Source organism: Schistocerca nitens, chromosome 4, assembly GCF_023898315.1.
Source record: "Schistocerca nitens isolate TAMUIC-IGC-003100 chromosome 4, iqSchNite1.1, whole genome shotgun sequence".
NCBI lineage: Eukaryota > Metazoa > Arthropoda > Insecta > Orthoptera > Acrididae > Schistocerca > Schistocerca nitens.
In genome coordinates this window covers 408,914,203-408,935,240 of record NC_064617.1, presented here as the reverse complement: position 1 = coordinate 408,935,240, position 21,038 = coordinate 408,914,203, and the positions used below count along the sequence as shown (strand labels likewise).

The 21,038-nt window shown below is 40.0% G+C and overlaps 1 protein-coding gene across 4 annotated transcripts in view; it reads left to right on the top strand.

The window, feature by feature from the left end:
- The window catches only part of LOC126251844 (arf-GAP with coiled-coil, ANK repeat and PH domain-containing protein 2), a 148,231-nt gene that overhangs the window by 64,364 nt on the left and 62,829 nt on the right, over positions 1 to 21,038 (top strand). For all 4 annotated transcript variants that reach the window (XM_049952516.1, XM_049952517.1, XM_049952519.1 and 1 more), the window contains 4 exons: positions 546 to 768; positions 844 to 949; positions 4,107 to 4,340; positions 20,001 to 20,107. In XM_049952516.1, the coding sequence (XP_049808473.1) occupies positions 546 to 768; positions 844 to 949; positions 4,107 to 4,340; positions 20,001 to 20,107 (670 nt within the window). The remainder of the gene's footprint in view (positions 1 to 545; positions 769 to 843; positions 950 to 4,106; positions 4,341 to 20,000; positions 20,108 to 21,038) is intronic.

The following is a 21,038-nucleotide window of genomic DNA, read 5'->3' as shown; positions in this document are numbered from 1 at the left end:
ACATTAAAAATACATCTACACTTAACCCTATTTATACTACTTTTTCATCATCTAAAAATGTAAATGACACTTCTGTAGCTGACATTGTCAGCAACTGGTTCGGTGACACCAGTATACTGTAAGCTGCAGCTGCAGCTGGGCTGCTCTCAGAGCAGTGTATCTTCATGACATGCAGCTCACCTGTCACCGCAGACACTGCTACAGCCACCAGTCACATCATAAGAACCACACATTGAAAGGTGAAGGTAAAAAGTGATGCAACAGCTTGAGTGACTAATTATTCCTCCTGTAGTAGTCTCATTTGAGGAAATAAACTGTGTTAAGACTGAGCTTTGATCTTCGTAGTGTAAACTAATGCTGTCGTAATTTATACATCCTGTCAGATTGAGCTAGAATCGATGAGGAGGAAACATCTTCACCAAACTGTTTTGTTGCATTTAAATGGATGTTTTTGCATTTTTGCTTGTCTGTCTCAACCTTTCCATTACACTACAAATTAAGATTTTTATCCTGGAACTATTAACTGTAGTGAGCTTCCTTCATAGGTTGTTACCATGCGAAAACAGAGTTGTAAGTTGGAAAAAGAAATGGAAAATCGGCATACACATGTGACAAGTGCTGATTATGTTCAGCCACCTACCAAAGATGGAGTAAAGCCCCCAAGGATGGAGGGGTATCTTTTCAAGCGAACTTCCAATGCTTTCAAGACATGGAATAGGCGATGGTTTACACTACAGGAAAACAAGCTAGTGTATTGCAAGCGAACAGGTACTTATGATTCAATTGGTGCAGTAATGCCATTGGATCGTTTATACTTTTAAATAATTTTTTTTTTTTTTCCAGGAGAAGATAATGTTACAATCATGGAAGAGGACTTAAGGCTTTGTTCGGTAAAGCCAGTACATGAAGGAGATAGGCGATTTTGTTTTGAAGTTCTTTCGCCTTCCAAGTATGTATACAAATAGAAAAGTAGTTTACTTGCTTTAGAGTGAAGGAGTTTAGTCAACAAATTATGAACTGTAGTGTTGGTTTAAATTCAAAAAAATAATTTAACAAATAACTTGCAGTTGAAATTTTGTAAATTTTTCAACGTGTAATGTAGAGGAGCATTGGTTTTATTGGATATGAAATTGATATGTTGTTTGTTATATCTTGAGTTATCATGGAAGACTGTGAGAAAACAAATGTGGTGAAAATATTTTTGTGTCGTCACTATTTAAAAATTAGTGCCACAGGCACATTCTGAAAATTTCAGAGAGGTATTACAAATATTTGTATCTTTTGGCATGAAGCATTAAATTATGGTAAGAGTAATTGTGTACTGCAGCTGTTTCATGGTTCCAGTGTAGATAAGCACAATGGAAAAAGTGAAAAACGAAAGCATAAAACCACCAGTGACCAACTCAGAATTCAGCTGTGTTTTAAACAACTTAAACAGTAACAAAGCAATAACTTCCCTATTGAATTATTGCAAAATACTTCAGATAAGGTGAAAGAACACCTGGACAAATTTGTGTGTCTACTGAGAGACCGTAACACATTCACCATGCCTAAGAAAGAATATGCCAGTGATTTTTGAAATTGTAGAATCTTGTGGTTACTACTAAGCCATACTTAAAAAAATCTACTCAGTTTAGTTAAGGAAATACTAAAGGCTAAAGTTAATCAATATTTAAGAGAAGATCAATTTGTATTTAGAAAGGAAAAAGAACCAGGGAAGCTATAAGTGCACAACAAATTATCTTAGAAAGAAGATTTGAGATCAACAGGAAACTATATGGCATGATCATTGTCCTAGAGAAGGCTTTTCGTGAAAAACTAAATAAAACTGGTATGTACTGGAGAGATAAGACTAATTCTCATTCTATGCAAAAACTAAAATAATGAAATAGATGCCAATGACACTACAAAAGAGGCTATGATCTCTCTCTCTCTCTCTCTCTCTCTCTCTCTCTCTCTTTCTCTCTCTCCCTTTATTTATTTATTTATTTAATTTCCTTGTGGAAAGTTCAAACATACAATGAAGAACAGCTCCAAAGGGATCAAAATTAATGGTGCCCAAGTACATTGTATTCACTTTGCTAATAACGGAATAGTTGTAGCACATTCTGAAAAAAAAGAACGAAGTTAAAAATTTTGTCTTTCGTCATGGATAACCACAAACTGAAAATAAATCCAGCTTCTGTTACTTGGTGTAGCAAACATGAAAGGATTTAATGAAAAATGAGACATTATTAACATGCTGTGAAGTCTTTGCTTAAAAGAAGTGACAAATGTCACAGCAGTGGATATTTTATAAACTCTAATACAAAGATGCTAAATACACACTCCAGTAAAACAAACGCCACAAGTTCAGCTTCCCATACAGAAAATCTTTCAACTGCAGTGCAAGTGCCCACAGGTTATGTGTTTCGCAAGAGCAAGGGTAAGAGATGGTTCAGTTGCAGCAAGTTTGTCTGTGCCTCGCCTGAATGCACGGAGAAAAATGAAAAGGCAATGTATAGATGCTGTTGAAAAGAGCATTAACAGCTGCAAATTTAAAATTGCCTGAATATCTAGCTGAGAGGTGAAGGTGCTCACTGACTGGTAGTCAGGTTAAAGTATTATGACAAGCTGTTTACGAGACAATAAATGCTTTGAGATTGAAGGCAAGAGACGTTTCTGGGCAGGGTGTTGAATAATTTTACATTCAAAGGGGTATTCTGCAAATACTGTGGAGACTGGTTATGTCAAAATTAAAACAGATATTTATTTAGTTTTTAGAGACACTATGAATTCAGGCAGTGTACTTAGGAGCAATCTCCTAGACCACACTGAAGGTTTCAATAAATAAAGGCAAAATTACTGTTAGGAAGGTAGGAGTGGAAGATCATTCCAAAATTGGAAGCTCATCTCATGCCTATCCATTTAGCAGGCAATCCACAATTAGGTGTTGAAAGCTTTGCTAGTGATAAAATGAAGAACATACTGAAGATTTAGTAATTAATTATGTCCTAACAAAGACAATAGTAATCATTGTCAGCATGAAGACTATTGTTAAAGATTGTCACACTACAGAAAGAAACTGTTAACAAAATCCAGGGATTATAGAATCCAATTTTAATATGGCTTTAAATTAATTTGTTTTTTAGGAGAACAGTTGAGTTTCTTGTAAGTGATATGCAGTGAGGACGAATTGCACATTCTTCTGACAAGAAGAGTCATTCAAATCTTTCTAGAACAGAAATCTATTGCAGCAGTTAAAAAAAAATTCCTGGGACTAACAGGATATTTTAGGGAATTTATCACAAGTTACTCTACAGTACAAAAAAACATGGTTTACTTGCTGAAGAATAAAATGTGAAGTACAGGATCCAGTTTCAAAAATCTATAGTCAAAAATTTTAAGTTGGACTAAATACAAATGCAATCCAAGAAGGCTTTGGAGCCATGATGTTACAAAAATCTCCAGATGATGAGTTACATTCACGCTGTTACATGAGTAAAGAAATAACACTTCAAGGAAAAAAGTTCTAGCTCTGTCATACATCAGAAGGAAGAGTAGAAAACTAATAATATGTAGGGTTTCTGCAGAGAAGGTGATAACCACCTGGTTTCCAGGACTGTGAGAACATGCACAAAATTTATGTAACTCTGACCAATTGACTACTCATCATCCAAGTTGAATGATTATCAAGTTAACTGAGTGTGGGATGTGGATGGAGGCTTTAAAACTTCCCTACTGATGAGATAAGTGACATGACAAAGAGGCCAAATAATGCAGACAATTTTTGTACGTTCACAGAGAAATTGTTTTATAGTGAAGATATGACTTGCAGTGTTCTGTTACTTTGCTTGTTCTATTTCGTTTATCATTTGAATTTGTAATAGTGGTTTATTTGGAAATCAGTGCAATTTTTCTGTTGTTGTTGTTGTTATGTATGTATATAGTAATATTAACTCTTTAAGACTAATCAGTTAAATGTAAAGAGCCTGATGGCCCTTTCTGCCAGGGGAAAAAAATGTGTAAATAAATGTTCTCCATAAAGTTACAATAAGTTTTGAGCATATTGCAGCTAATTACAAACTGGTGCTATAGTGTAGTTATTAAATGATGCATGTGGACAGGAGTCACATGCTGCAGGCAGATTCAGAGGAAATGCTTCAGTGCTGGATTTCAGCTATGCAGCAAGGCATTGGAGCAGCATTGCAACAAAGTCTGAATCAGGATGGTAATGGTATGGACAACAACAATGCAGGATCAGACACAAAGGATTGCCATTCACCAAGTGGTAATTCAGGAGGTGCACGACCTGGAGACAGCACAGAACGACCTTCCCCTGACAAAAATCGTAAAGCCAGGTTTGTTCTGTATAAATGCAAACAGCTGTCAGTTTTTTCTTTTATTCTTGGTTATCAGAAATGTTTCAGAATAAAGTAACCTTAAACTAAATTTGAATGACAGTACTAATTCTTATGTTGAGCAAGGTTCTTCGTACACTTGATTCTAATCCATACTTTTGAGCTTTATTTTTGTGAAGAAATTTATGTGACAAAACCTTAATCTAATATGGAGTTTTCATGTGGAAATGTAAAGGTTTCAAAATGCAACATAAACTAAACAAATTAATAATATATTGGAAGGGGAATGTAAGAAACATGTTCTGGATGTGGAATAGTAGACACTAAACGCAGACGTAGTTGATACCAGTTGGTAGGATAAAGGAAAGAGTAGGAAGATCTTTTGTAGAAGATAAGTCAGGAATATGGAAAACTGTCTTCTTCATATCAAAAAACTGAGGAGAGAATTTCTAACAAATGGCGATCATAGTCATTATTGGTAACCACTTGCCACCATCACATGCCAGACTTTTTGCAGGTCATGTAGATGAATGCTGAAGTTCAAAATCTCTTATCTGTTTCGTATTAACTGATGTCATCTTCGTAATGTAGGCTGAACACCAAGACCTTTTTTCCTCATTCTTTCTCAGCAGCACCAGCTGATGCCCTCAGGGGCTCAGCATGTTGTCTGGGCACAGGTTTGACAACCCAGGGTTCCTGAGCTGGGGACTGGCAAGTTCAACCAGTCCTCTTTCACCTTAAGCTCTGGACATGCTTCGGCAATGATTGTATGGCACAGTGGTGGAATGTTGTGTGTCACAGAGAACAGAGATCTTGGCTTAACCACCTGGATTGTGAGAATGGTAAAAACCTCTATTAAAAATCAAACCTCAATTGCAAGGTATGCTACATGCTAATGAGATACATGGCTGTTGAGGTAGAACAGTTGTTAGTGAGCAACATCTGCGGAAACTGCTACACTAGAGTTTTGCTTACCAAGCCACACAGGGCTCTGTCTGGGTGGACCATTCTTTCCCTAGCTGCTTGTGGAACTGAGATGGACCCCTCTAAATTTTCTCCTCCTCCTCCTCCTCCTCCTTCCAGCAGAATGGGTGGGACACTGGCAGGTATTTACACCGAATTGCTCAAGGGGCCTTGTTTGATAAACCATTCACTTTATAAGAGTAGGTCAGTATTTAGTAACAGAATGCATGCTGCAGGTCAGAATGTCTTTTTTTATAGTTAAAGGAAGAGAGAGAAGATTTGAGAAAATCTACATTCAAAAGGGTTTAGAGGGGATTGCAGGTACATTAAAATCTGTCAAGCGATTGTGCAATGGCACACTGGTAGTCAAAACTTACTTTCTAACAAACAAAAACATGCAGAAAGTGAAAGGAATATCCCATTGACATTAAGCTGGACACCATTTGCAACTACAGTAAAGGTGTCACGTGCAGGGATCTGGTGGACATTCCCAAAGAAGAACTGAAAGTTGAGTGGGCCCAAGTAGACACTGACATGCAGGATACCATGAAAGGGTGGAATGCGATCTGGGCAAACCCAACTCGTTCATCCTCACTTTTAATAACACAAAAGTCCCAGAGCACTTCAAGGCAGGTTTTCTTCGCTTAAACATATGACCCTATGTCCCCATCCCAGTGCACTTTTTTAAATTCCACTCTAGGACCCGAGGGAAAAACCGCTAGTGGCAAATGTGGTAAATTTGCCCAAGAAGAAGTCGGTTGTTCATCTCCTGTGAAGTTTGTAAATTGCTCTGGGTATCACTCTGTCTGGAGTATACCATCTACACTGGATATACCATCTACACTGACAAATACAGCCAGTCTGGTTAGTATCAATTAACTTGCAATTGCTGTCCATCAGTATACATGTGTCAAACATGCATGAATTTTAGAAGCAGGTATACAGAAAATCTCGGAGCACTGTAAAGTAATAGCTCCCATTCAACTTTAGCTGATCGCCTAATAGCACAGAGTCACCACTCAATGAACATAGAAACTGATTTAAAAATACTCAAAACTAGCAACAACCTGTCCAAAAATTAACAGACGAAAATTGTCACATCCAAAAATCAATAGCCCAGGGAAAGAAAATACTACACAAATACATATCATAGTGCAATAAAATTCTCTCTGCCACAACAGAACAACTATATAAATAATCTCCACTCCATGACTGCATATGGACACCTTCTGAAATTAAATTCTCTTCCCTATACTCCACACCATTCGCTCTACCTGCCTATCCATAACATCCCAAATGCACGCACCAAGAAACAAAGGAATAGGGTAGGGTTGTTTCGAGGAGGAAACTAGACAGCGAGGTCATTGGTCTCATCGGATTAGGGAAGGAACTTGGCCATGTCCTTTCAAAGGAACCATCCTGGCATTTGCCTGGAGCGATTTAGGGAAATCACGGAATACCTAAATCAGGATGGCCGGATGCGGGATTGAACCGTCATCCTCCCGAATGCGAGTCCAGTGTGCTAGCCACTGCTCCACCTCACTCGGTAAATACCACACAACCATAACATCATATGAAATGGTGGCACAAATTCTGTACTTAGCTAACAAACCACACAAAATTGTTATGTTACAACAACAGCAAACAAAATAATCATGTTAACTCAACATGAAAAAGCATTTGCAATGACAAAAGCAAAGGAAATACGCATGTTAACTCTACACAAACAAGGGAAAAACACCGAAGCATTGTAAACTATACGAAACGTGCTTAATAACCTGATATATAGTGTTTCCCAGTCAGAAAAGAACAGAAAAAAAGAACAATAAATAAATGTTTCACTGTTTGCAGATGATAACACTGTAGATTGTGCAGTAAAAAGCTATCAGCATACACAACTAATAGTTTCATGCAATGTGTGTAAACAAATGTATATATCCACTACAATTCCACATTTACTATCAAAAAAGATCTTTAGACATATCATAAACGAACGACATACATGCCACAACTCAGTAATGTATGCCTGAACACTGCATTGTATACAAACTAAAGTAAAATATTTGACTCCTAATAATGATTCCTTTTCAAATTAGTTTTGTGCCAAAAGAGCATATAAAGTAAACAAGACGTAAACACTTGCAATTCAGGAGAAAAAAAAAAAAAAACCACTGAAGATAGCACAAAAAGTGCTGAAATATGTATAGGTGAAAACAAAACTGTGAAACAGTGTGTGCCTAACAAGTAATTCCTCTCAGGTTCTCTCTCTCTCCCCCCCCCCCTTTCCCCCCCCCCTTCAAGTATGACATTGGATTGGGAAAGAATGGGGAAGGAAGTCGGCTGTGCCCTTTCAAAGGAACCATCCCAGCATTTGTCTGAAGCAATTTACAGAAATCACGGAAAACTTAAATCGGGATGGCCAGATGTGGGATTGAACCGTTGTCCTCCTGAATGTGAGTCCAGTGTTCCAAGCCAAGTGATCCTAGTTCACACTGTACAGATTCCACACATCCTTGTTGCCCATAGACATTGGTGAAGAGGTGTTCAAACGCTGGGTGAGCAATGGTATGGTATGCTGGTGAACTTGGAGCAGTGATGAACCTTCACGTTTGACACACGTTGAGTTGCTGCCAGATGGTAAGTGGCAGTTCACCAGCCTCAGCTCAGAGTTGGTATGGGGCTGGTTCTGTAGGTGCCCGTAGCCAGCCTGATCCCTTCAGGGTGTGTGGTGTCAATCAAATCTAACTAACTAGGCCTGGCTGACCCATACACTGCACCCATAGTCCAGCTGCGAATGCACGAAGGCTCTATAAAACTGGAGCAACTGTGCTCTGTCCAGCTCTCAAGAACTATGGCTAATACATTTGAGGATATTCAGTGCCTTCTAGGTCCTTGCCTTCAGGCCCTTTAGGTGTGGTAACCACAACAGTTTTGAGCCAAGAATGAGGCCCAGAAACCTCACAGAGACGTAGGAAAGGGAGAATGGTGCCCCACATACACAATTCAGGTAAATTAAAAATAAATCACAAATGATTAAAATGGACACACATTCACTTCTTTGCAGAAAACTGAAAACAAATAACTCCTCATGGTGTGTCAAGCATGAAGGTTCATCGCTGCTCCCAATTCACCGGCATACTGTACCATTGTTCATCCAGCTTTGGAACACCTCTTCATCAATCATGCTGTACACATCATACTGTTTATGGCTATGTCAAAGAGGGTACATGTTACAACAGTGTCCTGAGAAACACCATTCTCTTCTTCAAAACAATCTGACAGCATGTCACGAACTTGGGACCTCGGAAAGCACTTAAACAGGAGCGACCGTATGAAGATGTGGGAGGTGGCCATAGAAGCCCCATTGTTGGAGGTGCCATAGAATACTGTGTCTTCAAATATTGTTGTAGAATTTATTGACATCAAACAGTACACCAATACAGTAATGATTACACAGGAAAGCCTGCTGAATCACCGCTTGTAGCAGTGTAAACTTGTCGACGGTGGATCGAAATCTGAATTCACACAGAGTGGCTAAGGAGTTGCCTGGCTTCTAACACCCAGACTAGATGATGATTAATCATTCATTGCTGGGTCTTTCCCCCAAGTTTATTCAGGCAACACTACGATAAATACTGGGACATGTTCAACCCTTCCCTGGTTTGAGGAGAGGAATCAAAATGACCTCTCCACGAGGTGGGAAATTGGCCTGTGTACCATATCAAATTGAAACATTTGAAGAGGATTCATTTTGACACTGCTGGCGAATGTCAAAGCCCACTGTACTGTATTTGGTTGTCACAGGCTGCAGTACTACAAATCCCAGACAGTGCTGAAACCAACTCCTCATTGAAGAAAGGTCAGTTGCAAGACTCATAATTATTGTATCTGAAGTCAAACTTGCCCCTCTCCACAGACACATGGAAGTGGCAGAATGCTGGATCCTGGCTGACATTAGCAGCAGTCACTGCAAAATGCTCTTCCTATGTCTGAGAAATGTTTCTGGATATTGTTTGGAGACTCCCCTGTTTCAGCACTGCTACTATTGGTAATCAACAGTATTTACTGGAAATCATCCTGATGGCTTCTAATAGTTTTGTAGAACAAATGAAGTGGCTGCAGGACCCAGGAACACTTGCCATGTCCTCCTCTTGCTCTGGCTTTCATGACTCTAAAGGCTGCAAGGTTTTCTGTCATTGGGCAGCACTTAAAACTCTCAAAGAACCACATGCCTGCCCCAGGTTACTGAACAGCACTCCATCAGTCCACCAAGGGACAAGTTGCCTCCAAAGGTGACCTGAGGACTTTGAAATGAAGAAGTCAGAGGCACGGTGGATCATTCGTGTGATGTGGTCCACCCACTCCCGAATACTGTTGCGATATTCAAACACAGACAGCTGGCTGAACAGCGTCCTGTTGGCTACGTTGCTCATCCATTGTGGCTGTGTCTTTTCAGGGAGTGCTCCATTTAGAAAGGGAATCCACAGTGGGAAGAGGTCACCAGAATGAAGATCATCAGTGACTTCCCACCGAACAGAATCCACGAGGGTTGTAGAGCTGAAAGAGAGGTAGATAGCTGAGGATGATCCAGCAGCAGCAGCACAAAAATGAGTGGGAGTGCCTATGTTGAGGATGCACAGCTTGTGAGATGTCACAAGGCGCTGCAAAACCTGACCCCGAGAGCAAGTGGAGGTCAAGACCCGTAACATATAATGGGTACTGAAGTCTCCCAGGAGGATAAATGATCAGGGGAGTTGTTCTTGAGAGTCTCAGTCTGTTGGGCCTTGCAGAGGTAAATATAGTAGGCAAACAGTGATCGCCTGATACACATGAATAGCCGCTGCAACTGCTTGCAGATCAGCAGCGAGGGGTGAGCAGAGCACAGTAACCCCTCCATTGGTTCTTTCCCCAGCAGGTCATTCTTGTGATTGAGGATATAGCCCTGTAGTAGACAGGCTTAAGCTGTGAAATGTGTTTTCTGCAAACACAAGCACAGAAGGCATTTTTGTATTAGTAATTTCAGTTCCTCCAAGTGTCCTGAACCCACTGTTCCACTGTAGTATGGGAGCCATTTATCATGGGGTAGCATTCTCACCCTGTCTTCCCACCAGGATGGAGAGATCACAAAGGTAGAGGCTCACTCGTGGAGCAAAATCAGTGCCTCAGTCCGACATCAAAGACCATCAGCTCTGAAGATAAATATCATGAGGGTGAGGGGGGAGGGATAGGAGGAGGGGGGAAGGGGTGGGGGAAGGGGCAGGGGGAGGGGGAGATTGACATTGTCAGACTGCTAACTTCCTGTCTCGTCAACAACTGGCGCTTCAACTTTGATATTTTGGTCTGGGGAGGCTTTGGAGCCACCACTGTGGCAGTGGTAGGGTCAGTACTGGATGGTGGGCCGGACTGAACCTTTGGAGGGGCAGGGAGCTCTGCAATGTCAGCAACCCCAGCATTTTCTGATGTTCTGGGGCAAGGTATGGGCTTCAAAATCACTGCAGCAGCACAAGTGCATTGACAAAAGCAGGTATTAGAGCTGACACTGGCAACCCCTATTTGTGCAGTAGCCTCAGTTTCCTGAACAGGTTGTTTAAGAACTGAAGCAAATGAGGTAGCAAATGTGTGGGCTGCATGGCCTTATAAACCATTTTGGCCTCACCATGCAAGATGTGCTTTGTTGTTTTAATTTCTCGTATCTTAGTTTCTCCAAGGAAGACATTGTAGTCCATTGTGGACAGAAAGTCTGTCCTGTATTGTGTTGTTTCGGTGTACTATGTTGAGTCCTTATCTCTTCAGTATATTTCCCACACATTGTGTAACCGTACTAAAGAGACAACAACTTAATGTGGCATAGCAAACCAACAACAGACATTTCTCCAGAAGTTAACTGGAGGTCAACAATTTCGTGTCAGACCTTTATGGAATGACATGCTACATTATAAAGTGACAAATTTTGGGATTGGATTATTGATTCAGGTCACTCATTCAGCTGACAAGAATTATTGCAAGTCTGAATTGATATTATTGTTGAGTAATTTCAGTAAGTGAAGGGAGTGCAGGCTATTTAAAGTCTAACAAAAGTCAGAATAACTGCCGCTCTTGCAACTTCATAGTGCAGTGTTCACTTTGACGAAGCGTGCTCTCTAAATTGAAAAGAAAAGCTTTTCTTCAATCTGCCTATATGTGAATCATTAAGCACAATATCATTCTGTAGGGTTAGTGTAAGCCAAAGGTGACAGGCCCACCATTGTTGTTGTTGTTTTTGTTGTTATTGTTGTGGTCTTCAGTCCTGAGACTGGTTTGATGCAGCTCTCCATGCTACTCTATCCTGTGCAAGCTTCTTCATCTTCCAGTACCTACTGCAACCTACATCCTTCTGAATCTGCTTAGTGTATTCATCTCTTGGTCTCCCTCTATGATTTTTACCCTCCACGCTGCCCTCCAATGCTACATTTGTGATCCCTTGATGCCTCAAAACGTGTCCTACCAACCGATCCCTTCTTCTAGTCAAGTTGTGCCACAAACTCCTCTTCTCCCCTATTCTATTCAATACCTCCTCATTAGTTACGTGATCTACCCACCTTATCTTCAGCATTCTTCTGTACCACCACATTTCGAAAGCTTCTATTCTCTTCTTGTCCAAACTGGTTATCGTCCATGTTTCACTTCCATACATGGCTACACTCCATACAAATACTTTCAGAAACGACTTCCTGACACTTAAATCTATACTCGATGTTAACAAATTTCTCTTCTTCAGAAACGATTTCCTTGCGATTGCCAGTCTACATTTTATATCCTCTCTACATCGACCATCATCAGTTATTTTACTCCCTAAATAGCAAAACTCCTTTACTACTTTAAGTGTCTTGTTTCCTAATCTAATCCCCTCAGCATCACCCGATTTAATTTGACTACATTCCATTATCCTCGTTTTGCTTTTGTTGATGTTCATCTTATATCCTCCTTTCAAGACACTGTCCATTCCGTTCAACTGCTCTTCCAAGTCCTTTGCTGTCTCTGACAGAATTACAATGTCATCGGCGAACCTCAAAGTTTTTACTTCTTCTCCATGAATTTTCATACCTACTCCGAATTTTTCTTTTGTTTCCTTTACTGCTTGCTCAATATACAGATTGAATAACATCGGGGAGAGGCTACAACCCTGTCTCACTCCTTTCCCAACCACTGCTTCCCTTTCTTGCCCCTCGACTCTTATAACTGCCATCTGGTTTCTGTACAAATTGTAAATAGCCTTTCGCTCCCTGTATTTGACCCCTGCCACCTTCAGAATTTGAAAGAGAGTATTCCAGTTAACGTTGTCAAAAGCTTTCTCTAAGTCTACAAATGCTAGAAACGTAGGTTTGCCTTTTCTTAATCTTTCTTCTAAGATAAGTCGTAAGGTTAGTATTGCCTCACGTGTTCCAACATTTCTACGGAATCCAAACTGATCTTCCCCGAGATCCGCTTCTACCAGTTTTTTCATTCGTCTGTAAAGAATTCGCGTTAGTATTTTGCAGCTGTGACTTATTAAACTGATAGTTCGGTATAATTTTCACATCTGTCAACACCTGCTTTCTTTGGGATTGGAATTATTATATTCTTCTTGAAGTCTGTGGGTATTTCGCCTGTCTCGTACATCTTGCTCACCAGATGGTAGAGTTTTGTCATGACTGGCTCTCCCAAGGCCATCAGTAGTTCTAATGGAATGTTGTCTATTCCCAGGGCCTTGTTTCGACTCAGGTCTTTCAGTGCTCTGTCAAACTCTTCACGCAGTATCTTATCTCCCATTTCATCTTCATCTACATCCTCTTCCATTTCCATAATATTGTCCTCAAGTACATCGCCCTTGTATAAACCCTCCATATACTCCTTCCACCTTTCTGCCTTCCCTTCTTTGCTTAGAACTGGGTTGCCATCTGAGCTCTTGATATTCATACAAGTGGTTCTCTTCTCTCCAAAGGTCTCTTTAATTTTCCTGTAGGCAGTATCTATCTTACCCCTAGTGAGACAAGCCTCTACATCCTTACATTTGTCCTCTAGCTATCCCTGCTTAGCCACCATTACCACATCATAATGCAATATCTGTAGCATAATATCAGCTGTTTTCTTCTGGGTGGGCATTAATGCACTATTAAAAAGTCACATTAACTAGATGGATCAAGAAGGTAAACCCAGAAATCTGTAGTTATAAATTGTAATTATCCATGCTTATTCTTAGAAGTGTCATGTATGTGACTGCATGGGAAATACTATCAGTCAAAGAGTAAAAAAATATAAGGAACTTAAAGTACTATTGATATAATTCTTCAGTATATCTTTCTTTTGTACTGATTGTTATATAAAAGTCATGATGATTTATCGTAATATTTATGAATTGGTGTCATACATAAGCAGTGGTACAAAGAGCTGTTTCCACAACAGTAAAAATTTAATTTATACCATACGTATTACAATTGCACTAAGTGGCATATATTGTGCTGAATCTCAAAATTTAAATCTTGGGAACATGAAATGAAGTATGAATGAAGTTTTCCTTTTGTCTTTAGTGCTAAATGACAAGTTTTCACAGCCACACTACAAGAAACCTAACAATGGCCCAATATATCACACATAGAGGACAAGTGCCAAAAACGAGGTGCATAGGTGAGGATAAACTGATATTTACTAACTCTCAAGAAATAACAATTTGTCAGTACAAAGAATAATTGAGGCAAAATAAAAACAGAGGATCATGGTAAAACCTATAACATTGATAAGCCAATGTGTGTGTAGTGTTTTACATGGTATATATCATTACACTGTAAAATATGTTATATGGTCCCAAATTAGTTGTACTAGCTGTAATGAATTCTAACAAGACAAATGGAACGAAACTCTTAAGATATGGTTCATCTGTCAAGGGGACCACATCTACAGGGTGGACAGAAAGTTTCTACCATTTTCATTTACAAGACCACTGAGGTTTGATGCTCTGTGGAGATAGTACCACTTCACACCAACAGATTGTGCTGGCTTCATGTTAATCTCAATTACTTGATGAATCATAGTGAACACATTCCCACAGTCGTTTGTCTGCTGCTAGTGAGTGTTATTATGGTGATGCACTTCTACAAAGCAGATCTTTTTCATAAATTTAACACACATCTATTTTTTTTATAAGTTAATTAAAATCTTTCATTCAGTGATTTTTTTATGTATACTTGTGTTTTATCTCTAAATTTTACTTATGGAGATAAAAAAAAATACTTGTAAAAGTTCAGTTTTCTCCGATGTAATGGACTTACACATTTACTTACAAGGGGAGGCCGCCAATTGTGAAATTCAGATTCGATTCATACTGCGCATAATAAAAGCTCATGGGCAGATGTGTAATGTGGCAAAGCACCCAGATGCAGTTCTCAGTCGTTGTCGAGAAAATCGACAGTTAAAAGAAACCGTTGCGGTGAAATACTCTCTACTATTAATAATTTTCTCCAGCGTCGTGGCGCAGCGGTAAGCGCTCGGGTTCGTAATCCAAAGGTCGCCAGATCGAATCTCGCGCCATGCAATTTTTTTTTATAATTAGTTTTTTGTAATATATATATATGTCTGCTTGTGTCTGTATATGTGTGGATGGATGTGTGTGTGTGTGTGGATGGATGTGTGTGTGTGTGTGTGTGTGGATGGATGTGTGTGTGTGTGTGTGTGTGTGTGTGTGTGTGTGTGTGTGTGTGTGTGTGTGTGTGTCTACCTGTCCTTTTTTCCCCCTAAGGTAAGTCTTTCCGCTCCCGAGATTGGAATGACTCCTTATCCTCTCCCTTAAAACCCACATCCTTTCGTCTTTCCCTCTCCTTCCCCTCTTTCCTGATGAGGCAACAGTTTGTTGCGAAAGCTTGAATTTTGTGTGTGTGTTTGTGTGTCTATCGACCTGCCAGCGCTTTCGTTCGGTAACTCACATCATCTTTGTTTTTAGATATATTTTTCCCACGTGGAATGTTTCCCTCTCTCTCTCTCTCTCTCTCTCTCTCTATATATATATATATATATTATACGAAATTCAAGCTTTCACAACAAACTGTTGCTTCATCAGGAAAGAGGGAAGGAGAGGGAAAGATGAAAGGATGTGGGTTTTAAGGAAGAGGATAAGGAGTCATTCCAATACCGGGAGTGGGAAGACTTACCGGACAGGTATACAGTCGCGCGCACACACACACATATCCATCTGCACATACACAGACACAAGCAGACATTTGTAAAGGCAAAGAGTTTGGGCAGAGATGTCAGTCGAGGCGGAAGTAGAGGCAAAGATGTTGTTGAAAGACAGGTGAGGTATGAGCGGTGGCAAATTGAAATTAGCGGAGATTGAGGCCTGGCGGATAACGAGAAGAGAGGATATACTGAAGGGCAAGTTCCCATCTCTGGAGTTCTGACAGGTTGGTGTTAGTGGGAAGTATCCAGATAACCCGGACGGTGTAACACTGTGCCAAGATGTGCTGGCCGTGCACCAAGGCATGTTTAGCCACAGGGTGATCCTCATTACCAACAAACACTCTCTGCCTGTGTCCGTTCCTGCGAATGGACAGTTTGTTGCTGGTCATTCCCACATAGAAAGCTTCACAGTGTAGGCAGGTCAGTTGGTAAATCACATGGGTGCTTTCACACGTGGCTCTGCCTTTGATCGTGTACACCTTCCGGGTTACAGGACTGGAGTAGGTGGTGGTGGGAGGGTGCATGGGACAGGTTTTACACTGGGGGCGGTTACAAGGGTAGGAGCCAGAGGGTAGGGAAGGTGGTTTGGGGATTTCATAGGGATGAACTAAGAGGTTACGAAGGTTAGGTGGACGGCGGAAAGACACTCTTGGTGGAGTGGGGAGGATTTCATGAAGGATGGATCTCATTTCAGGGCAGGATTTGAGGAAGTCGTATCCCTGCTGGAGAGCCACATTCAGAGTCTGATCCAGTCCCGGAAAGTATCATGTCACAAGTGGGGCACTTTTGGGGTTCTTCTATGGGAGGTTCTGGGTTTGAGGAGATGAGGAAGTGGCTCTGGTTATTTGCTTCTGTACCAAGTCGGGAGGGTAGTTGCGGGATGCGAAAGCTGTTTTCAGGTTGTTGGTGTAATGGTTCAGGGATTCCGGACTGGAGCAGATTCGTTTACCACGAAGATGAGAGTCTGGTTCCATCATATTCACCTGGTCCTACTCTAAATCCCATGCCACTTTCCTTGACGTTGACCTCCACCTTTCCAATGGCCAGCTTCACACGTCCATCCACATCAAACCCACCAACAAGCAACAGTACCTCCATTATGACAGCTGCCACCCATTCCACATCAAACGGTCCCTTCCCTACAGCCTAGGTCTTTATTTAATATGTCTGCTTGTGTCTGTATATGTGTGGATGGATATGTGTGTGTGTGTGTGCAAGTGTATACCTGTCCTTTTTTCCCCCTAAGGTAAGTCTTTCCGCTCCCGGGATTGGAATGACTCCTTACCCTCTCCCTTAAAACCCACATCCTTTCGTCTTTCCCTCTCCTTCCCTCTTTCCTGATGAAGCAACAGTTTGTTGCGAAAGCTTGAATTTTGTGTGTATGTTTGTGTTTGTTTGTGTGTCTATCGACCTTCCAGCACTTTCGTTTGGTAAGTCACATCATATATACTATTAATGAATCGCTTATGCATGTTGGTGAAGGATGGATCGCTCTCCAATTGTATCGCCTCCATTTTTCGGTTTGTTTAACAGGGTGTACCAAAGCTCTCCCATCCGCACTGATTTTCGACGATGTTATAAGTTGCGCTAGGGACCGCATCTACCTTCTTTCGAACTTAGCAGGCAACTACGCTAGTTATGCGGTGGCTCGTTTCGGCCCATTCAACGTCTGTTCTTCAAGTGTAACGAGCGAGTAACGGAGTTTATATTTCATACCTGCCACAGCAAATTTGTGTTCGTGGGGTCTCTATTCTAATTCGAACGTTTGACTTACACTATACGTATTCATTTCGGAATATAGTTTCTACGCCTTCCGTTAACTATACGTGGTTAACATTATGAAGACAATTAATAACATTTGTGAAATACAACTTTGTTTACGGAAAACATGATGTTCGAAGTCGCCAGTTTTTCCACGACAAACGACTTTCAACAACTTATTATATGCATAATTGTTGCAACTAATTGCCGGGAATTATATATATATATATATATATATATATATATATATATATATATATATATATATATATATATATATATCTTAGAGTGAAACATTCCACGTAGGAAAAATATATCTAAAAACAAAGAAGATGATGTGACTTACCAAATGAAAGTGCTGGCAGGTCGACAGACACACAAACTCTTTGTCTTTAAATATGTCTGCTTGTGTCTGTATATGTGTGGATGGATATGTGTGTGTGTGTGAGTGTATACCCGTCCTTTTTTCCCCCTAAGGTAAGTCTTTCCGCTCCCGGGATTGGAATGACTCCTTACCCTCTCCCTTAAAACCCACATCCTTTCGTCTTTCCCTCTCCTTCCCTCTTTCCTGATGAGGCAACAGTTTGTTGCAAAACCCTGAATTTTGTGTGTATGTTTGTGTTTGTTTACAAAAACAAATACTAAAAAAAAAGTTGCGTGGTGCGAGATTTTATCCGGTGACCTTCGGATAACGAACCCGAGTGCTTACCGCTGCACCACAACGCTGTAGAAAGTTATTAATCATAGAGAGTATTTCACCGCAACGGTTTCTTTTAACTGTCGATTTTCTCGACAACGGCTGAGAACTGCATCTTGGTGCTTTGCCACATTACACCTCTGGCCATGAGCTTTTATTATGCGCAGTATGAATCGAATCTGAATTTCACAATTGGCGGCCTCCCCTTGTTAGTTAAATTAATTTTTGACTTTGTCTACATACTGCTGTTTGTGTTCTCCTTATTAAATAATCGTGTCATTGAAAAATTGGCCCAAAACATGAACATAGTCATTCCCAGATTCAAGCCCTCCATTCCAATAAAATATCCAAAATCAAAATTGCTCAAATGCTAGGTGCTAGGGACAGCAACAGAATTAGGCAGCAACAAAACTCGCATGAAACACTTTAAAAATCAAGTATCATTAGGAGGACAATAGTAAAAACGTTTATTTGTGGACAATCCTAGAAAACTTGTGTCCAGCATACAGAACCTATGCTGTCAGAAAAAAATGTTGTTGATTGTCTGGCATCTTGTGAAAGAATATTATGTGATGGCTCCTGCGATGCTAACCCTGGAGGAAAGAGGAAAAGGCTCCTCTCTCTCTCTCTCTCTCTCTCTCTCTCTTTCTTTCTTTCTTTACATGAGTGTCCAGTAGAGCTTTACGCAATGTCCAATTTGTAAATTAACTAGAGAAAATTTCCACAAACCAAAGCAAGGATTGAAGATATGGTCACTGGCGGCATCTGTGGCTATGGAAAAACTGAACTGCATGTGGTTTATGCAAAAAGGACTGTCAGTGCTAGTTATTATAAGCCAAGTATTGTTCCTGTCTGTGCTAAGGCAGTCCAAGAAAAGTCTTTTCCCAAATCCAGACAGTGCTGTTTTTATGCTAGATGGGACAACAGCTCACACAGCCAAACAAGCAACAGCACTTCTGAAGAGAATGCCTCCTGTTGTTTCAGATGACTGGCCTTTAGATTAGATTAGTTTTTCATTCCATAGATCCGTGTTGAGGAAATCCTGGTAGCAGTCCAGACCTAAACACTGTATACTACAGGATGCAGTCTTCAAAGATCCTTGTCCATACAGTGTTGGCCTGCTTATTGCACAAGTTCAGGAAGAACAGAACTCAGTCACCTTTGAAGAGACAGCAGTGCACAGAGAGCATTTTGACAGATTATTTGATGAATGTCTTCATAATCAAGGACACCATACAAAGTACTGATAAAGTGAACAGATCATTCATGCAAATGCAGTAATGTGCATTTGTAAAAAAAGTGTGTAGTAAAAATGTTCTAAAAACCTCTTTTCATCCACCATGTAGAATACTAGTGCAGCCCATTCTTGAGTACTACTATCTGCACATTAGTATTATCGAGGTGCTGTGTGAACTGATGCATGAATCCCTGTAGGGAATAAGATGTTTTTTTCGTGGAACACTGTTGAAAAAATTTAGAGAACCAACATATAAACGTGACTGCAGAAAGATTCTAAATCCACCATTGTAAATTTCACATAAGCAGCACAAAGATAAAAGAAATTAGGGCTCTTGAAGAGGGATATAGACAATAGTTTTCTAGAGTTACTCTAATTGTAGGTGACAGGATATGCTACTCTCCACATGAGCACACCTCTGACAGTATACTGAGCTGTTTGAATGTGGATTACATATTGAAAATTTTGATACACAGCATACATTGTAGGGGTAAATACTCTGCAAATTATATAGGAAATGGTTTGTTCATTGCTTGGTAGAAATGAAGCGGCAAACAGTGTTAATGGGACTTATATTTGCCATTTTGAATACAGAAATGACCTAAAAGAAGAAACAAAAGGAAAAGCAAGCGAAGGAAATTAATTTGTAGAAAGTTTCAAAATTTATATTTGAAGCAAACCATAATGCACTTAAAAAAAGCCTTTGTATTGTTACGTTGATACTTTCTAACACATTAAAAGTGTTTGCCATTCTAGTATATGATTATCAAATTAATGAGAAAAAATTGAGACCATGAAATATGTTTCATTTCAGGATGTGGGAGCAGTTACTGAAAATTCCGGGAAATGACCGATGCTGTGACTGTGGGAACGCTGAACCGAGATGGGCAAGCATCAATCTTGGCATAACTTTGTGCATAGGTGAGGTGGAAATTACATTTGAAATCATTTGTTACAGAACAGATTAAACACAGAAACATTAATTACTTACCCCTAGTTGTATTTATTTACATCTGTAGTTTTTGTGTGTGGTGCCCCCCCCCCCCACCCCCCCTGCAGATCAGCTGTATGTACTATGTTCAGCTTACAAAGTTGTGAGCTGAAGTAATAACCTAACATTGTATTCCATATTCTGTTTTTATTTGGCTGTTACAGCATTGCACTGCTTAAGTACATATTGCAAAAATTACTTGCAGACAAATGGCCGAAATTTGTCTAATCTTTTCTTTTAATTTGAGCCTTCAGTAATGGTTGAGCAGTTGAGAATCTAATAGCTGTGTAAATCACTAATCTATCAGGTGAAGTAGCACAGTGTCTCAGATGCTTCCTTTATGTGGGGGTAAAAGAGCTGAAATCTCCATCCTGTCATCAAGATTTAATTTTCATGTGGTTGCCATGAATTTTGAATGCCAGGGTAGCCTTAAATGGTGAAAAATCATCGTGACCATTTTCGTCCCTTCCATCTGAGCTAGCAATCCATATGTAATTGTTTTGACATAAACAAGCTGTATAACCTTCATCCTTTCATGTTAACATGAAGACTCTTATGCAAAATATAAAGCGATGTGTGACAGTACGATTCTAAGAGTACGTCAAGTTTGCTAAGTTCAAAAGGGATCGTATCCAAGAAACTTTTTTTTTCTCTTGTTCCTCAGCATCAGAATGACTTTTTAACTGCAAGCAAATTGTTTCTTTTTGAACCAGTGAAAGACAGTGACTGTTTGAGAAAAAGAATGGCTAAATGCCATGTGTAACCACTAAAGGCATTGAGTTGTACTTGGACCACTTTCAAAATCATTAATCATCTTCCTGTGTCAACTTCATGACATAAAGGAATTAATAGCTTGCTGAC